This window comes from Macrotis lagotis, chromosome 1 (assembly GCF_037893015.1).
Source record: "Macrotis lagotis isolate mMagLag1 chromosome 1, bilby.v1.9.chrom.fasta, whole genome shotgun sequence".
NCBI lineage: Eukaryota > Metazoa > Chordata > Mammalia > Peramelemorphia > Peramelidae > Macrotis > Macrotis lagotis.
Window position 1 is genome coordinate 64,662,219 of NC_133658.1, and position 19,716 is coordinate 64,681,934.

Here is a 19,716-nt window from a genome sequence, read left to right on the forward strand (position 1 = left end):
GAGTTTTGTTAATATAAAGTAATGCTGATGGTTTTTGCAGTTTATTTTATATCCTATGACTTTGTTAAAGTTGTAAATTGTTTCAACTGGTTTTTAGTTGAGTCTCTAGGATTCTCTAAGTGTGCCTTCATATCATCTGCAAGTAATGTTAGTCTTTTCATTGAATATTCTAATTCTTTTGCTTTTCTTCTTGTTACAGCTAACATTTCTAGTACTATATTAATAATGGTGATATTCCTGCTCTTACTAGGAAAGCTTCTACTTTTTTTGCATTACAGGTAATGCTTGCTGTTAAGTTTTGTATTATTTTAAGGAAAATCCCACTTATTCCTACACTCTCTTGTGTTTAATAATATACTCTAGTGTATTTTGTCAAAATCATATGATTTCTGTTGCTTTTCTTATTGATGTGGTTACTTATATTGGTAATTTTCCTAATATTACAGTAGCCCTGCATTTCTGATATAAATCCCATTGGGTTTAATATATGATCCTTGTGATATATTTTCCTTGCTATTTTGTTTAACATTTTTGTATCAATATTCATTAAGGAATTTGATATATCATTTTCTTTTTTTTAGTTCTTCCTGGTTTAGGCAGCATATTTGCATCATAAAAAGAATTTGGATGGACTCCAGCAATTTTCCCAAATAGTTTATATAGTATTGAAATTTATTGTTCTTTAAATGTTTGGTAGAATTCACTTGTGAACCTATCTGGCCCTGAGGATTTTTTTTCTGAGAATAAGAACTAAGATGGGGTTGTTTAAATGTTCCCTTTCTTCTTCAATTAATTTGGGCAATTTATATATTTAAAAATATTTGTTGATTTTGATTAGATTCTCAGATTTATTGGTATGCATTTGGGCAAAATATTTCTTAATGATTGTTTTTATTTCCTCTTTATTGGTGGTGTACGATCTCTTTTCTAAGGTCCTTTCTTAGGTCTGATAATTAATTTATTAAATAATCAGGTATAAAACCTATCCTATAAGAAAGAGGTGTCAGAAGAGAATTTTATTTGGTAAAATTAAAATTGATTTCTGAGAAAAAAAAAACATTCCATGCATTTTTATTGTTTGAGAAAGCACACTGCCATTAACATGTCAAAATGGGAATTTTAGTGGGGAAAAAAAATCATCTTAGTAAAATAAAGAACAATATATGCTTGTGATTTCCACAGCATTTTAAACATGCAGTCTTCTATCTGGATGGAGAATAGATAGATTCTTTCAATTTAGTGTTCACATTCATTCTTTTAATCCGAAAACTTTGTAAAACAACATCTGCTAGGGACATGAAGGCCACAGAAAGTATGATAATCTGCAAAGAAAAATACTGCTGTTATTTTGGCACAGTGGTACAGGCACATTTCCCCTTCCATTTCTTGACATTGAGAAACATCCAAGCCTATCCCTCAAATTGATATAGCTAGCGCCTTAGTTCTTGATGTGGCTCTGTTCCTCTTCCTCACTTTCATTCTCCTAATCTCTCTCTCTCTTCTGGTATAGTGGCTAGAGTGCTGAGCTCAAATTCTGACTCCAACATTTGTTAGACTATGTGAGGAAAAAGCTTTTGACTGTTTTAAGTCTTATATAAATGTGAGTAAGGAGAAGGAAATGGCAAAGAACTCCAGTACCCCCAAAACACCTTCAAACTTTCCTGATGAAAAGACAGGAGCTGAAGAGAAAATCTGATTTTCAAATACAAGACTCAGGGAAGAATAAAAAGGTAAATAAGAAAGAAACTTAATGATGTTGTTTATATTCCTGCAGGGAAAGATGATACTGATAACTCATATGGACTTTCTCATTATTAGAACAATTAGAAGGAATATATGTTGATAGAGCACACAGGTATGAGTTGGATATAAAGGGATGAAATCTAAAAAAGTAATATATAAATATTAAAAAGTAATATATATTATCAAAAGTAATAGCAATATTACTGTGAATAACTTCTTTTTTTTTTTCCCAAGGCGATGGGGTTAAGTGGCTTGCCCAAGGCCACACAGCTAGGTAATTAATAAGTGTCTAGGCTGGATTTGAATTCAGGTACTCCTGACTCCAGGACTGGTGCTCTATCCACTGTGCCACCCAGCTGCCCCCTTACTGTGAATAACTTAGCTTTTCTCAGCAATAGTGACAACAAGACAACTTGGAAGGATAAAGATAAAAAATGCTATCCATCTCCAAAGAAAGAGATGAGGATGTTTGAATGCAGATTGAAACATACTTTTTAAAAAACTTTATTTTTCTTAAGGTCTTTTTTGGGGGTGGGTGGGATCTATTTTTTCTTTCACAACATGACTATTACGCAAATGTTTTTCATGACTAAACATTCATGGCCTCTATCAAATTACTTGTTTTCTCAATGAAGTGAGATGGAGAGGGAGGAAGTGAGAAAATTTGGAACTCAAAGTTTTAAGAATGAATGTTAAAAATTGTTTTTACATGTACCTGGGAGAAAATTAAATGCTAAATTTTATAAAATTAGAAAAAAATATAAATTAGACATGGGACAAGTATTTATTTCCTACAAAAAATGAAAGACAAAAGATAAAAAATTCCCCAACCAAACCCCAAATCAGGTCATGAAGAGTAGGACATGACTGAAACAACTGAACAACAGCAACAAATCTAAGTTATTCTGAGTGATCATCCAGCCTGTTTGAACAACAACCAATCTGAGAGTTCACCTCCACAGGAGAAAACTATTATTATTAATAAATGTAAACAGTTTCTACTACTTTTCTCCAAACAGATTTCAGCGGATCTAACTGAAAGAGTATGAGGTTTGGAGATAGAATCATTTCAAATTCTAGCTCTATTTATTAGCTATGTGACCATTAAGCTTCTCTGGGCCTCAGTTTCCTCATTTGTAAAATGAGGGAGTTAGATTAGCTAACTCTGGGGTCTTTTCTACCTTTAAGTAGTGTGATCTATGCTCTCTACCCATTCAAAACTTCTTCCTTAGTGAAAAAAAGCATAGGAGTTTAAACCAGATACAGAAAAGTTAGATGATTTGCCCATGCTAATAGAGATCTGACTCCAAACCTACTATTTTGGTTTGGGTTATTCCCTTTAACTCCTCTGTGCCTACTTGTTGCATAGCTGATTGAAATGGGGATGATCATATGTGCCCTAACCAAATTTACAGTATTATAAGGACCGGGCAGAAGAAGTAGAGGTGAAGGGCTGGGCAAACTCTAAGGGGGAACCAGAAAAATGGAGAATTAAGATGAAGCTCTTATCTGCTTGGAGGAGAAAGGTAGGTCAATAGCTGCCAGGAAGGGGTGAGGAGAGTTATAATAATAATAGGCTCCTCGGCATAGATTAGAAGCTTGAAATACACTCACTAGCTTCAGAAGGTGACCCCCATCTGAGATGTATTTCTTTACCTATCAAAGTGTATTTCTTCATTTATCAATGAAAAGAAATTTTTGTCCTTAGAATCAGGATATATGGGTTCCAAACCTCTGACATAGAACAGTTGAATCCCACTTAGATCTAAGTTGTGTGACATGAGGTAGGTCACATCACTTGTCTGAGTTTCCTCATGAGTAAAATAAGGACAATAAGGCTCTAAACTATTTGCATAAGACTCTTCATATTGATGGAAACTACTTATTTGATGCTATAATTTTCCACATCAGCCATGTCTAAAATAAAATGTGCCTTGGTGTGCACTTGGAAAACATCACCTCTCAATCAGAAGGTAGCTAGAACGTTTCATGGTGAGTTCTCTGGTCGACATAGTTGGTCACTGGGTTAATTAGAGTTTCTGGGTCCCGCAAAGTATTTGGTTTTTATGGTATTATTATTATATACATTGTTTTCCTAGGTCTCATTTCCCTCTACATTATTTTGAATAAGCCTTCCCATATTTCTCTGAAACCTTCCATTTCATAATTTCTTAAAGCCTAATTACATTCCATTACATTCATACACCATCACTTGCTTAATCATTCCCTAATTGAGGGACACCTCCCTCGGTTTTCATTTTCAATTCTTTGTCAAAACAAAGAGCTGCTATATGTATTTTTGAGTTTTTTTTAACCTAGGACTAATTCCTTCCTTTATTTTCCCTCATCTTACACTTCTTTCTCCTTTTCCCTCCTTTATCTTGTTTTCTTGTTTAGTGAAATGTATTTCTGTACTCAACTATATTCATATGTATTCTTTCTTTATTTTTTAAAATTCCATTTCATTTTATTTTCAGTTCTAGATTCTTTCCTTATCCACACCCTCTCCCACCCACTGAGATGACATGAGGAACAAAACACATTACAAATATTAAGTCATGCAAAACAAATTTCCACATTAGCTATGTTCCAAAAAAAATAAATAAAAAAAATATGCTTCAATCTGCACTCTGAGTCTATTGGTTCTCTTTCTGAGGGTCTTTTGGAATTGTAGTTGGGCATTTTGTTGACCAGAATTATGTTCCTAACACAATTGATTATTTTTTACAATACAAATTTTTCTCCTAGTACTGCTCATTTCACTTTTCCCTTGGTTCACATAAACCTTTCCAATTCTTTTCTGAAACCATCCCCTGCAGTATTTCTTACACTGAAATGGTATTCAATAACATTCATATGCTATACCTTACTTACTCATTCCCAAAATGAGGGACACTCCTTCCCTTTCCAATTTTTTGTTGCCACAAAAAGAGCTATCAGCATTTTTATACATCTTTAGATTTATTTTTGCTTTGTTTTGCTTAGAACTAATCCTTAAATTTTCTCTCCTTCTTAGGATCCCCTTATCTCTCTTCCCCTCCCTTCACTCTCATTTCCTTGTTTAGAGAAGAGTATTTCAGTACCCAACTATGTGCAAATGTCTTTTCTCCTTTGATCAATTCAGACAAGAGTGAGGTTCAAGAGCCATTTGTTCCCCCTATTCCCTTTTCCTTGCTTTTGCATCCTAACTATGTGAGATAATTTTCTCTTTCCCTTCTCTTCCCCCAGTGGTATATTCCTCTTCCCTTTCTCTTCACATTCTTTTTTTTAAAGATAATTGAAACATAACAGAATTATTTCTTGGACTACAAATTAAAGTTTGACTCTTTGACTACAAAGACATAGAGACACCTCTTTCATCTCCCTGTGTTAAAAGATTAATAATAATTGGTTGGTTGGTTCTTGTCCTTCGTTATCAAAGGAGACCAAAATGACATCATCATATTTGAGACAAATTGTAATGTGTCCTGTTGTGGCTGATCAGACCAATACAAGCTCGGAATGCTCCAACACAGTTTGGGCACAAACAATCCATGTAAACACCTAGGGTGGATACTTTAAACTTATGGATGTCATGTTTCATTTGAGCTGTTTCAATTCTGCCTTTCTCAGAGAGTGCAGCACCCTGACTGATAAGGGCATGCCATTCTGTGTGGTCCTGTGCCAGTGTCCCCCATGCTATATGATCAATTCTAAAGTTCTTTAATGAGACCTTCAGGGTGTCTCAGTATCGCTTCTTCTGCTTGCCTTGTGAGCACTTGTCCTTTGTGAGTTCTCCATAAAATAGTTTTTTTTGTCTGCCATTCTAACAATGTGTCTAGCCCATTGTAATTGTACTCTCTGTAGTCATGGAATTCTAGGCAGTTTAGCTCAAGAAAGGACTTCAGAGTCTGGTATCTTCTCCTGCCAGGTGATCTTCAGAATCTTTCTAAGACTATATAAATGGAAACAATTCAGTTTCCTGACATGGTGCTTGTAGACTGTCCAGGTTTCACAGGCATATAGCAATGAGGTCAACACAACAGCTCTGTAGACCTCCAGTTCGGTGTCAGTCTAATACCTCTTCACTCCCATACTTTCTTTCAGAACCTCCCAAATACTGAGCTAGCTCTAGCAATATGTGTCAACCTCATTGTCAATGTGTATGTTCTTGGTAAGGACACTGCCAAGGTAAGAACTTATTCACAGTACTCAAAATTTCTCCATTTGCTGTAATTGATGGTTCCACATTTGGATGGTGTGGTGCTGGCTGATGGAGTACCTAGGTTTTCTTGGTGTTGTTAGACCAAAATTAGCACAAGTAGCAGAGAATCAATCCATACTTTGTTGCATCTCAGCTTCAGAGGCTGCACTGAGAGCACAAACATCTGCAAACAGAAGATCATGCACCAACACTCCCTCTGCTTAGTCTTGGCTTGTAGCCTTTTCAAGTTAAAGAATTTGCCATCAGTGTGGTAGCTGACCTTGAGGCCATGTTCATCCTCAGTGAAGGTATTTGATAACATTGCTGAAAACATTATCTAAAAAGTACGGGAGCAAGGACACATCCTTGTTTGACTCCATTGTTGACTGAGAAATCTCGAGAGCATCGTCCACTATCTAGAATCTGGGCAAGCATGCCATCTTAAGATTGATGTGCAATACTGATGAACTTCTCTGGGCAACCAAATTTTTACAAAATTTTCCACAGACCCCCATGACTGATGGTATCAAAGGCCTTGGTCAAATCTACAAATGTTGTATACAGACCTCTGTTCTGTTCCTGGCATTTTTCCTGGAGTTGTCAGGCAACAAGTACCATATCAACTGTTCTTTGACCCTTTTTGAAGCCACATTGGCTCTCAGGGAGGTGACTATCTTCCAGTGAAGGATCATTGAGAAGGACTCTGACAAGAATCTTACCAGCAATGACTAAAAGAGAAATATCCCTATGACTGTCACAGGACAATCTATTCCCTTTGTTTTTATAGAGATGGACAATGGAAGCATCTCTGAATTCTTGGGGAATAAGCTCTTCACGCCACATACACTGGTATGTTTCAGTCATGTTTTGGATGAGAAATGGCTCACCCCCACCTTGTAGATCTCAGGTGGAACAGAATCAGCACAGGTGCTTTGCCATTTGAAAGGAGCCTAATGGCATTCAAAACCTCTTCTTCAGTCAGAACTTCAGGTAGGGACTGATTCACTTCAACTTAAGGTAAATGTCAGTGGCTTCTACATTGACTGATGATGGTCTGTTAAGAACACTATGGAAGTGTTCAGCCCATCTCTCTAGAATCATGTCTCTATAGTTAATCAATGTGGATCCATCAGCACTGAGTACTTGAGATACACTATATATCTTTGGCCCATAAATAGCCTTTAGGGCATCAAAAAAGCATTTAGGTTTGTTATTGTCGGCATAAAATTGAATTTTGTCTGTTCTTACTGAGTCAAGAGTCCTGCATGTCTCCTAGGCTTTGCTTGGGCTTTACTTTTGATGGAATTAAATGCTGCTTTCTTAGAAATGAATGGTTTACCTACTGGTAAACCCTGTATAGTTGTCATTTTTCATTTAGCAGCTTCTGTATTTCTCCATCATTTTCATCAAACCAGTCTTGGTGTTTTTGAGTGTTCTGGCCCCAATGAGCAAATGCAATACTGTACACCAGATATCTGAAAGCTGCCCAGTTCTTTTCTGCTCCACTGTTGTCAGCTGTGTGTTGGCTCAGTTTTCCCTCCAAGTTAGACTAATAAACTAAAACTCTATATAAGTGATAATTATTGTTATGGGATGTAGGGTGTGTTCAAGGAAGACTAGTACCTTGGTGTGAGGGCTGCTTTCCACCTTTAATGTCCACCTGAGCCACCTAAACTCTCACCTGTGTCTCCATGTAAGTGACCACACCTTGGTAAACCACTCTAAACCAGATTCTTCTAGTATTCATTTTGCCTTGGGGCCACTGCTTTGGTTGAATATGTGATCAGTCTAGCATTCTTCACTATACAATGCCTTTGTCACTCTCACATCCTGTCTGTCTCTTCTCCTTACAGTCACGTGAACTACTAGATGCCAATGTTTGCTATGAGGATACATCCAGGAAGTTTTATTGCTTTTAGGTAAACAGAAGATAGTGTTTGTGATAAGAAAGTCATGAGATGCCCAAGTCTTCAGTAGAAGGTGACCATTGTTGTTGCTACCAACTTCATTCCTCCTAAGGTTTCCCTGCCATGTCTGGTAGTCTGAGACTACTCTGGCATTAAAGTCACTCAGAATTATAAGCTTGTCTTCTTTTGGTACATTGAAGATAAGAGTCTCCAAGTCTTCATTAAAATTTTTTTTAACTTCATCAGTGTTAGTCAAGATGGGAACATGGGCACTGATGATGGTAGCATGATGTTTCCCTAGAAGTGGCAATCTCAATGTCATGAGCCTGTAATTCACTCCTTTTGGTAGACATTCAAGAATGTAGACTAGATTAGTTTTAATTGCAAAACCTACTCCAGCTTCATGGTATTCTCTTTCACTCTGACCACTCTAAAAAACCATGTATCCGGGGCGGCTAGGTGGTGCAGTGGATAAAGCACCGGCCCTGGAGTCAGGAGTACCTGGGTTCAAATCCGACCTCAGACACTTAATAATTACTTAGCTGTGTGGCCTTGGGCAAGCCACTTAACCCAATTTGCCTTGCAAAAATCCAAAAAAAAAAAAACCCATGTATCCAGCTCTGACATCATTAAGGTGATCTATTTGCCAGCTTTGTTTCACTTAGGGCTGCTATTTGGATACTATACCTGCTGAGTTCTCTTGCAACAAGACTGTTTGTCTTTCGAGTCTATTGGATCTTGTGTTGTCTTTGAGTGTGCACACACTCCATGCACCAATGGTGAGTGGAATCTTCTTTGAAGAAGTTTTTGTAGATTTTTTTTTTTGTCTCTTGACCACACTGTGGGATTCTCTACCTGCTTTGATAATCAGGCCAGGCTTGAGTAAGCAGACAATTTTTAGGGCACCTTTTCTATCCTCTTCTTGCATCAGGAAGTGATCAGTGCAATCCTTAAAAGGGCTGCTCAGTCATCTAGGGGGCTGCTAAATCCCACTGCTGCTTTCAGTGGAGAAATGACCCGATGGCCTGGGTCACCTGTGTGCAGGGTTATGACTACAGATCCCAATGTATCTGTACCTGCTTCTTTATCTGCCTGTGGCCACAGAACTTTGAGGAGTGGATATGAGTGATGTCTTTTGTTGCATGCATAAATTTGATTTAGGTTTGATAGAGCTGCATGAAATCAATGACCTCACTCTCTCCTCCAAAGTCACCATGATCCAGTAGAACAAGATAGAATCAAGACAAACTCTAAGCTCACCACAGCTCTTGCTTCAGTTGACTTCATGGTTGTTAGAATGAAATGTTCTCTTTTACCCATTCCACCAGTGGAAGACTTCACAAGCCCAGGGAAGACATCCCGCCCCCCACTACTCACTGATGAATTTGAGACTCCCTCAGTTACCCTCAATCTACCAGGGTGTGGCTACTATGCATGCTATGGTTTGTTGGAGCCACAGGTGAGAGTTAGGTGGCTCAGGTAGACATCAAAGGTGGAAAGCAGCCCTGAAAAGGGCTCAGCAGCCCTCACACCAAGGTACTAGTCTTCCTTGAACATACCCTACAGCCTGTAACAATAATTATCACTTAATAATATAGAGTTTTAGTTTGTTATTCTATTATAATTTTATGCTCATGTTTACCTTTTTTATATTCTTGTGACTCCTGTATTTGCCTTTCCAAATTTCCATGTACTCTGGTTTTTTCATTAGGAACATTTGCAAATCCTCTGCTTCTTTAAAGGTCTATTTTTTCTTAGGAAAACTAAAAATTATTTAGTTTTCTTATTGGTTGTAAACATAAATCCTTTGCACTCTGCTCCTTCATAGCAGTGATTGCTAAATCTTGAGGATCATGGATCCTCTCACTATTTGAATTCTCTTTTGCAGGATTCTCCCCCGCTTAATCTATTGATCTTAATTTGGGTTTTTTTTTTGAGAGGTGATTGGTAAATATTTTCTATTTCCATTCTGCCATCTGCCATTCTAAGAGATATAGGCATTTTTTTGAATTTGTGATTTCTTGGTTATAGGTTATTGGTCTAAGTTCTTTTTTTTGGTCATGACTTTCAGAAATTTAAATTAAAAAAAGGCTTAAAATAAAGCACCTGCTTATGCCAGGAATTTTGTTAAGCACTTTAGAAATATCTAATTTGAGTTTCATGGCAATTATTGGGGTAGATGTTATCATTATAAGGAAACTGAAGCAGACAGTTGCCCAGGGTCACATGGCTAATAAATGTCTGAGTTCAGATTTGAACTCAGGTCTTCCTGACTCCAGATCTAGCATCTTAGCCACTGAAAACTTAGCTACCTATTTATTATGTCTCCTTGATCTATTTTCCAGGTTAGTTGTTATGCTCTGAGATATCTAACATTTTCTTCTATCTTTTCCCTAACTTTTAACTTTGTTTTAGTATTTCTTGCCTCAGGGAGACATTACTTTTTATTATGTCCTTTCTATTTTCTAGGAGTTTGTTGCTTAGGCAACAAACCTCTTGAATCAAGCTGTTAATTTTGTTTCTAATTCTTTTTTCCATAGTTTTCATCTCTTTTTCCACCTTTTTAGAACCCTCATTTTATATTATAAAAGTATTTTAAGTTATTTTTTAAACTAAAAAATATCATTTCATCTCATCTAGGAATTCTAATTGAACTGATGCTCAAGCTGTGTTTTATTTTTCTTGTAGGTGTTTAGGAGTCATTTTCTTCTTTTGGTTTGTTGTTGCTGTTATTGAGTATCCTTCTTACCATAATAGCTTTTTATGATGGGATTATTTTTTCTTCTAGAATACTTCCTAACTTAGTTACGGTAGGGACAGTCAATGCTGGCTTACAGAGTGAATGTCTAGGTCAAGCTTGTGTTATCTAGAGTCTTGCCGTTGCTTTCTTCTGTTGAATGTTGTGTTACTCCAGGATGACCTTGAAATATTTATAAGCTTTCAGTGCTCCTGAACATTTGATTGCTGTCTTCCTGGGTTGAGCTCTGTAAAGCTCCTGTCCTGAGATTGGATTTGAGCAACATATCTGTGGGTTTGCCCTATTTGGTGTTTCAGGAGACAGCTGTTGGACTCTGCTGGATCAGAGTGACAGAAGTGCATGTTTTCTTTGGTCTGGGATTTCTGCCCTTATTATTTCCACTGCAGACTAGAGCAAGAGGCTGGAAATGAAAAGCTGCTCTACTCCTAGGGTCAGAGCTATGCAACTGCTGCTTGCTTCCAGACTTGTTTCTTGATCAGTAACACAATCTAAGGCACTAGGGAACTAAGGAGGGAGGGATCATTTCTCATCCTGAGATGCCACCCCTAGATGCAAGTCCTTGCCCCATTCTGAATTTGTGACCCAGAACTTCACAACAAATGACAGAGCTGCTCTATTCCTCTATGCTGCACAAGATCAAGTCCCTATGTGTTGCAGCAGCTGAGTCTCCTTGTGGTTCTGGTGCATAGCCTCTTTCTGTGCTTGAATAGATGCTGTTCCCAGTCTCCATGAACTTTCTATCTCCCTTTATTATTTATTTATTATTATTTTCTGTAATTTTGTTTTCTTGGATTTCCTGATCAGGGTGTGGTCTCATGCATTTTATTTATGTGTAGTAGTTGTGGGGTAAAGCTTAGATGGTATTTGTCTTCCATCTTGGCTCTACCCCATACTCAACCCTTATTATAAAGTCAGCTATATTAATAAATAAGACTTTAATCCTTATGTATGATCCTGGTGTGTTGAAAGTGTATTCTTCTTACTCTATAAAATGTTACCCTTTATAGTGTAGAATCTCAAGGGGAAACACTCTAAGCACCTCTCTTTGAAGGTCTTTGATTCTTATTTGAGAAAATGGTCCAAGGCTATACCTCCAACACTTCTAGAACATCCTAGGAATACTCAGGACCATATCAATTATCTATTTTTCTGTCTGCCTAGGTATTTTTAAATGGCTTCCTATTGTATTTTGTTTAATCCCTGAAAACTAATTGATATTTGCTTGCAATCATAACTTCATAAATAAGTCTACCTAGACCTAAATGGCCCCATAGCACTTAGGATCATAGTTAAGATCTTTATTCTCTAGGCAGTCAACCTTGTGTAAATTGGCAAACATTTTAATCCCATATTTTTATGCTAGTCAACCAATTACTGTAGTCAAAGATTCCATAGAGTAGGTCTAAAATCAGAGGTCACAGATAACAGCTTGCTCCCCATCAGTCAGGATCCTGGAACCCTTCTGAAGCAAGCAGCATCTCTAACACATTTCAGAGATGAGACTTTTCTGTACCAAAAGTGGAGCTAAGAAGTCATCTTTGGAGCTGCCATCCCACTACTCCTGTACTTTGTAGGCCCACAGCATCATTCCCATCTCTAGCTGATTTTCAATGCTATTCTTGAATTAATCTCTTTGGGACCTAGATATCATATGAATAGTCTTTTCCTCCCCCCCCCCCCACCACAGTATGGATGCTAGATACCACCTGGACACTTATTTGGAGAGGTCAATTATTGGATCTGAATTGGTCAGGAGAAATTGGTCCAATTTACTCATTTTAAAACTCAAACTCTCACAGAGAGACCTCATTTACCCTGCTGAAATGAGTGGCATTAATTTTACATCAGGCTTCCCCCTTTGAAAATAGATACTTCTACCACTGGACAGAGCACAGACATTTCCCCAAAGGATCTGAATACAGATTTAACATGTAGAAATGAAGCTTAAAAATAATTTACTTACAGATATTTGCCAGTAAAGTTTATCAGTGGTGGCTGGTACGTTGAATATAGAAAAGAAGCCTGCATAGGCAAGGTATATAAATGCAAAAAAGTCATTGAGCATGTCCTAAAAATGCAGAATAGAAAAATAGTCAACAATGAATGCTGACAGATCATCATAAAAATAATACAATTCCTTAAGATTCAGTGCAATTCAACTCAGTGTGTTAGGACCAGGCTACATAAAAGGGCTCCAAAGACAAAAATGGAAATAGTCCCTTCTCAAGGAGCTGAGCTACTGAGGAGCCCTGCTTTGGTTGGATCCAAGCCCATTGCCTCTGACCTTTTTGCTTCAGGGATTTCCATAGTTTTCTGGAGACCTTTTCTGGACCCACCTATGAATGAAGTTCCCTGCCGCTGACCAGATTACACCACTACATACTTTACCTTGAGAGACAGTCATCTGCCTTTCTCAACAGACCTCTCTTTGGGCACTTTTCCCTGAAATCATTCCTTGATAGTTTTACTCAATGGAATATATTTCTACTGCCTCAACTTTCCCAATTCCAGTAATTCTGGATACTGAGGTTCAAAGTCCATTCCTCACCCTCAATTGCCCAGTCCCTCACTCCCATCTCTTTCAATCTTACCCTTAAATGTACCACTCCAGATCTACTTACTCCTTCCTCTGAACTTATTTGAATGCCTAATCAGTAATTAAGAAACTTGATTTCATCTTAAATCTTTTTATTTTTCCCTCCTTTCATCTTTTTCATTGATACCTGACTCCCTCCAAATGATACCACATTCCTGGCTTCTCTTATGGACTAGATGCATTTTGCATTATACCCTGACCCTCTTCTCCCACAGCATTCACTGGTAGTGGTAGAGGAGTCAACACTCTTTGTCACCCATTACCTCTTCCAGACTCTCTTTCCAGTATTACAGTTAACTTCTTCTTTGAAGTTCACTCTATTAAAATTTGTCACTCAAATTTGTCACCAGATCCTGGTGGCTACTGTCTGTTGAAAAAAAAATGAGACTTTTGCGAGAATTCCATTCTCTTCACTCCCTATCTCACACAAATCAGATGTTTTTCTTTAGTTTCCTCTTTTATGCCTATCTTCCCTGAAAAGGTGGTCCTTTCCTTGCCAAGAAAGAGCCCTCTGATTGCACAAGTGATCTTTGTCCAACCTGTCTTCTCCACACTCATCTCTCTCGGCCTTTAAAAAAAGTCACCTGATACTGCTGCTTAGCTTATCTTTCTTCTCAAGTAAGATACTTTAGAAAGCTGACTACAGCTGCTTCTTTCATTTCTTCTTCTTGCATTCCAACCTCAATATCTAACTGAAACTCTCTTCAATCTCCAATGATCTCTCTTTTTTAACATTTAATTTTGTTTTTTCTCAATTACATGTAAACAAAACAATTTTACACTCATTTTTAAAAATTTTGAGTAGCAATTTCTCTCCTCTGTTATCTTCCTGGAGTAGATAGATTATACATGTGCTTTCATTTAAAACAGTTCCATATTAGCCATGTTATAAAAGAAAACATACACCAAAAAATAAAGTAAAAAAGTATGCTTTAATCTGCATTCAGATTCCATTAGTTCTTTCTCAGGAGATGGATAGAGGTTTTTCATCATAAGTTCTTTGGAATTGTCTTAGACCACGTGTTGCTGAGAATACCTAGGTCATTTCACAATAAATCATCACTGTTATAATAATATACTAATATACTATGATAATTATAATTATTATAATATAATATTGCTGTTATTGTGTATGATGTTCTTTTGATTCTGTGCATTTTACTTTATATCAATTCATCTTTCAATGAATGATCTTTTAATTGCCAAATCTAATGGTCTTTTCTAATCCTCATCTTTTTTTTTTTCTCCTTCTCTGCAGTTGTTGATACAGTCAATAATCCTGTTCTGCTGAATATTTTCCCTCTCTCTAGGTGGGTGGGGAGAGAGAGAGAGAGAGAGAGAGAGAGAGAGAGAGAGAGAGAGAGAGAGAGAGAGAGAGAGAGAGAGAGAGAGAGAGAGAGAGAGATCTGCTTTAAGATCATATAGCTGAATAAAGAATGTGAGTAGAGTGAGGAGACACTGGATGCAGCAGACTATTGCAATAATCCAGGTGTGAAATAATGAGGACTGAGGGTAGTGTCAGAAGAGAGAAAGCGGTAGAGTCACAAATGTTCCATGGCTAGAAGGGTCAATTCTTGTACTAACTTGGATGAGGGAGTCAAGGATGATACTTAGATTTTAAGCTAGGGTAACTGGGAGGATGGTGGTAGCCTCAACAGTAATAGAGAAGTTCAAGAATGGGGGAACATAAGGAGCAAAGTTAAAACCCTCCTGACTTCCGATTTGCACCAAGGCACACTGCTAGTTGGGGTGGAACTGGAACAAAAGAACAGAGGCAACAAAGGAACTGAAAGAGAACAAGTGGTCTTGGTTGAAATATGACTCTGCAGCTAACCACCAGGGTGAGCTTGGGAAAATTTCTTCACAGTGCATACTGTCGGACTTGGAATCAGGAAGAGTTGAGTTCAAATCCTCACTTGGGCACTAACTAGCCATGTGACTGGGCAAGTCACTCAATTTCTTTGTGCCTCAGTTTTTTCATCTCTAAATTGGAAATGATGCTAACACCTACCTCCTTCAGCTGTGAGAATCAAATGACATAATATTTGTAAAGTGCTTGGCAAACCTTAAGGCACCATATGAAGTCTAGATATTATCATTAGTATTATTTCCCCAATATTTAGTTTCATTCCCATCAAAGTGAGAAGGTTAGACTAGTTCCTCCCAGCTATAAGCCCATGACTTCATGATTCATCATTTCTAAGATTATGACTCTTTCCTCTGGGGTTTTCCATTTGGCATAAATCTTAAAGCATGGAATCAAAATAGTCAGTGACCCCAGGAGTAAGGAAAAGTGTATAGTGGGTGCAAATAGCTGTAGGATATGGAATTCAATTTTCCATTTTATAAATGAGAAAAGAGAGCCAAGGAGGTTTGGATACCCAAACACATACCCAACACAGAGCAGCAGAGAATCAAATTCAATCAAGGCACAGTGGAAAGAACACTGGATTTGGAGTCTGAGGATCTGGGTTTTAGTCCCATCTTGCTGTTTAACTACTTGTTTGACTTATGGCAACTCACTTATCCTAGGGAACTGGGAAAAAACTAGACTGTTTTCTCAACTCTTTAATGAGGGTGTTTGACTAGATCAGGGGTTCTTAATATGATCATAATATTTTTATTTTTTTTATTTTATGGGTTTTTTTTTTTTTTTGCAAGTCAATGGGGTTAAGTGGCTTGCCCAAGGCCACACAGCTAGATAATCAGTAAGTGTCTGAGGTCAGATTTGAACTCAGGTACTCCTGACTCCCGGGCTGGTGCTCTATCCACTGCGCCACCTAGCCACCCCATCATACTATTTTTAAATATTATTTTGAGAACTATTGTTCTATGTGCTTTATTTTAGACATTTAAAAATGCTATTCTGAGAAGGGATCCATAGACTTCCCCAGAGGGGCCCAGGACACAAAATGGTTGGGACTAAATAATTTTTTAAAGGTCCCCTAAATTCCATTAACCTCTGAATTCAATTCAGCAAGCTTTTTCTGAACATACATATCTACCATGTATGACATATATGCATATATATACATGCACACACACAAAGACCTCAATTGCTTTATAAAATTGAAATTGAATTTGAAATTCAATTGAAATTGTGAATTATGAATTATGAAACTGAAATTATGAAAATGAACACTTACAAAAACAGGCCAGAGCAACTTTGTTAAATATCTTGGTAATGCCAGAATATTCGCAAAAATGAAGAAAACATAGAGGATGGATTCTATCAGTAAGATCATTGGGATGAACACATGGGCTGTTTGGGTTCTTTTCAACAAGATAAATGACACTATCAATAATATCTGGAATACAAAATATAGAGTTTCATAGGTCATCATTTAGTTACCCATTGGCTAAGATTTTAACATTTTATCAGGTGATCTATTTACTTCAATATTCCAAGCAACTGGAATTTCATTGCTGTGGTCCCTCCATTGCTTGATACAGCCCCATCTCATCTTTTTCCATAGTTCAAAATCCAAAGTTTGGGATCCCAAGATTGCTTTCACTCCACTCCAAAGGAATCTTTGGAGGAAGCAAAATCAAGATCAAATTCAATTCAATTTAACAGCAAAAATCTATGAGGAATAAATTGCATATTATATGTATTTTAAAAATCGAGGACAAAATGAGAGAGGTTTGCTAGACACCAATGTGGGTGAAAAGAAGAGCTAAGGTTCATAATGGGCTACAACCTCAAAATGAGCCTACAGAATGATATCTGATTCAATCCAACTCAGCTAGTATGTGTGGGGTACTGTGCCTGGGGCTAAGGATACAAAGATTAAAAGAAAGTCCTTGTCTTTAAGGAGCTTACATACTCCTGGGGGATACAACATGGGTAAATGAAAGTCACTTCCAGAGAGGGTCAGGGAAAGTCTCATGAGGCCTGTAAAGTGTGGCACCTTGGTTGAGTTTTGAAAATGAGAGATTCTAAGAGATGGAGGAGAGGAAAGAATGCATTTCAGGCATCGAGGATAGCCTGGGCAAAGGTATACAGAAAGGAGATGGTCTATTAAATTCAGAGAGCAGCTAATGAATCAGAAAATAAAGCACAAGAAGGCGGAAGAGTTAAATTCAGTTTGGCAAGGTGAATGGGACCCATGTATGAAGGACTTTAAGTGATAGACTGGGGGATTTATATTTTATACTAGTGTCCCCTGGGCTTCCCAGTGCATGCTCATTTCTAACATGGACCTGCCCTTGTGGGGCCTTTTTGAACTTACCCATTTTGCCTAACACGGCGCCCACTGAGCCCCTTGCCATGTGGTGGGTAGCCACTGAAGGTTTTCCAACAGGCTAATGATATGTGTTCAGGGCTGTGCCTTCAATGGATAAAGCATCGGATCCTGGAGTCAGGAAGGATTTAAGTTCAGATCTGACCTCAGACACTGTGTAACTCTGGGCAAGTCACTTAATGCCCACTGCCTTAAAAAGAATTTCTGGAATGTCTTGTGCCAGTGTCAATGGGACAAAGTGGGTGTGTATGTGTGGTATAAGAAGTCAGGAAAAGGCGGGGCGGGGGGAGAGGAGCAGATTATGAGGGGCTTTTGCTAGCCAAACGGAAGGTTTATATTTGATCCTGGAGGGCAGAAGGGGTCACTGGTGTTTACTGAATGGGGAGGGGTGGGGGGATGACGCGGTCAGACCCTTCGGACAGCCTGAGTGGAGGACGGACTGGGGTGCGGAAGCAGGGGCAGCGGCCGCGGCGTGATGAGGCGCTGACACTGCGAGTGCCAGTGGCCGAGGTGTGTGAGGGAAGGGAGGGGGAGGCAGGCCCAAGAGGGCCAGAAGGGGCCCCTCCAAGACCCGAGAGCCCAGTGGATACTGGAGAGGGAGAGGGTGCACGAGGCGACTTGGAGGATGCGGCCCTTCCACGCCCGCAGAGCTATTTGTGGAGACACCTGCCTTGGGGAAAGCAAAGGCGATCTGGGGCGAGGATGGGGTTCAGGATGAGGGCGCCCTACGTCCTCTTAGCGCCTGGCACCAGGGGCGCCCGGGCTCCGGGCTTGGCTCTCAGCGCGGGTCACCGTGAGCAGACCAGGGAAAGGAGCCAGGTCCCTCAAGGACTGCCCCAGGGGATGGCCCGGACCCGGAGCCGGGCACCAGCCCCGCCTGCCCTCTCCGCAGCCCGGGACCCGGCGTCCCTCGGGCCACCTCAGCGGCAGGAGCCGAAGCCTGGGGCTTCCAGTCTGCTCCGAGCCGGACCCTGGAGGCTGAGGCCCCGCCCCCAGCCTAGCCACAGCCCCCCCAGACCAGAGGCCCCGCCCCCAGCCTAGCCACAGACCCTCCCAGACCAGAGGCCCTGCCCCCAGCCTAGCCACAGACCCCCCCCAGACCAGAGGCCCCGCCCCCAGCCTAGCCACAGCCCCCCCAGACCAGAGGCCCCGCCCCCACACCCCACCCCCACAGCCCACACACTCCAGGAGGAGGGGTCTCTGCACCCCCCCCGCCCCCCCCGCCCCCCCCCCCCCCCGGCCCGGCTCCCCGCCCCCACAGCCCACACACTCCAGGAGGAGGGGTCTCTGCACCCCCCCGCCCCCCGGCCCCCGCCCCCCCCCGGGCCCGGCTCCCCGCCCCCACACCCCACACACTCCAGGAGGAGGGGTCTCTGCACCCCCCCGCCCCCCGGCCCCCGCCCCCCCCGGCCCGGCTCCCCGCCCCCACACACTCCAGGAGGAGGGGTCTCTGCACCCCCCCCCCCCCCCCCCCGCCCCCCCGGGCCCGGCTCCCCGCCCCCACACACTCCAGGAGGAGGGGTCTCTGCACCCCCCCGCCCCCCGGCCCCCGCACCCCCCCCCCCCCGGCCCGGCTCCCCGCCCCCACACACTCCAGGAGGAGGGGTCTCTGCACCCCCCCGCCCCCCGGCCCCCGCCCCCCCCCGGCCCGGCTCCCCGCCCCCACACACTCCAGGAGGAGGGGTCTCTGCACCCCCCCGCCCCCCCGGGCCCGGCTCCCCGCCCCCACACACTCCAGGAGGAGGGGTCTCTGCACCCCCCCGCCCCCCCGGGCCCGGCTCCCCGCCCCCACACACTCCAGGAGGAGGGGTCTCTGCACCCCCCCGCCCCCCCCCCCCGCCCCCCCTGGCCCGGCTCCCCGCCCCCACACACTCCAGGAGGAGGGGGTCTCTGCACCCCCCGCCCCCCCGGGCCCGGCTCCCCGCCCCCCACACACTCCAGGAGGAGGGGTCTCTGCACCCCCCCCCGGCCCCCCGCCCCGCCCCCCCCCCCCCCGGCCGGCCCTCACCACTGCCACGACTTTCAGCTCCCCGCTCCAGGTGGTGACGAAGTAGGCGCGGCTGCTCCTCCCGCACTCCAGGCGGTACCTGGAGAAGCCCCCTCCTCCCGCTGCGTGCGGGGCCGAGGTCTCCATGGCGGGCGAGGGGCGAGGGCGGGCCCCGGGCCGCAGCCTTCTGTGGGGACTCGGCCCCCAACGACTGCTGCCCCCGCGCCCACCCTCTCCCTGGCCCCTGTCTCTCGGGCCGCCGCGGAGCGAGCCCCCGGGGGACCACCCACGCCCCGGG

The 19,716-nt window shown here is 41.6% G+C and overlaps 1 protein-coding gene across 1 annotated transcript; it reads right to left on the reverse strand.

Annotated features, from left to right (window-relative positions):
* Positions 1-1,049: 1,049 nt before the first annotated feature.
* Positions 1,050-19,716, reverse strand: CMTM2 (CKLF like MARVEL transmembrane domain containing 2). Its single transcript, XM_074203154.1, has 4 exons — positions 19,440-19,716; positions 16,334-16,495; positions 12,555-12,659; positions 1,050-1,322 (listed from the first exon to the last, which is right to left on the reverse strand). The coding sequence occupies exons 1-4, from the start codon at positions 19,563-19,565 to the stop codon at positions 1,203-1,205; spliced, it is 513 nt and encodes a 170-aa protein (XP_074059255.1). The 5' UTR covers positions 19,566-19,716; the 3' UTR covers positions 1,050-1,202.